The sequence below is a fragment of the Passer montanus genome, unplaced genomic scaffold (genome assembly GCF_014805655.1).
Source record: "Passer montanus isolate IOZ18808 unplaced genomic scaffold, ASM1480565v1 scaffold14281, whole genome shotgun sequence".
Taxonomy (NCBI): Eukaryota; Metazoa; Chordata; class Aves; order Passeriformes; family Passeridae; genus Passer; species Passer montanus.
The window spans coordinates 1-245 of record NW_024361255.1 but is presented as its reverse complement, the minus strand read 5'-3'; the positions used below and the strand labels follow the sequence as shown (position 1 = coordinate 245).

Genomic DNA, 245 nt, shown 5'->3' with positions numbered 1-245 from the left:
CACGTAGGCCACCACGATGGCCATGAAGAAGACGAGGGCGCGCAGGAAGGGGTAGCCGATCAGCATGGCCACCACGAAGAAGGTGCCGCCGAAGAAGACGGCCAGGCCGGCGATGATGTCCACGAAGTGCTCGATCTCCACCGCGATCGGCGTCTTCTCGTTCTCCACGCCCGACGCCAGGCTGGCGATGCGCCCGATCACCGTGCGGTCGCCCGTGCTGATCACCAGCCCCGTGGCCGTACCTG

At 66.5% G+C, this 245-nt stretch overlaps 1 protein-coding gene across 1 annotated transcript; it reads right to left on the bottom strand.

Annotated features, from left to right (window-relative positions):
* Positions 1 to 3: 3 nt before the first annotated feature.
* On the bottom strand, positions 4 to 240 carry LOC120498232 (potassium-transporting ATPase alpha chain 1-like; the record flags this gene model as incomplete). Its single annotated transcript, XM_039700704.1, has 1 exon — positions 4 to 240. A coding segment is annotated over one exon (237 nt), but the record flags the coding sequence as incomplete, so codon positions are not given.
* Positions 241 to 245: the final 5 nt, after the last annotated feature.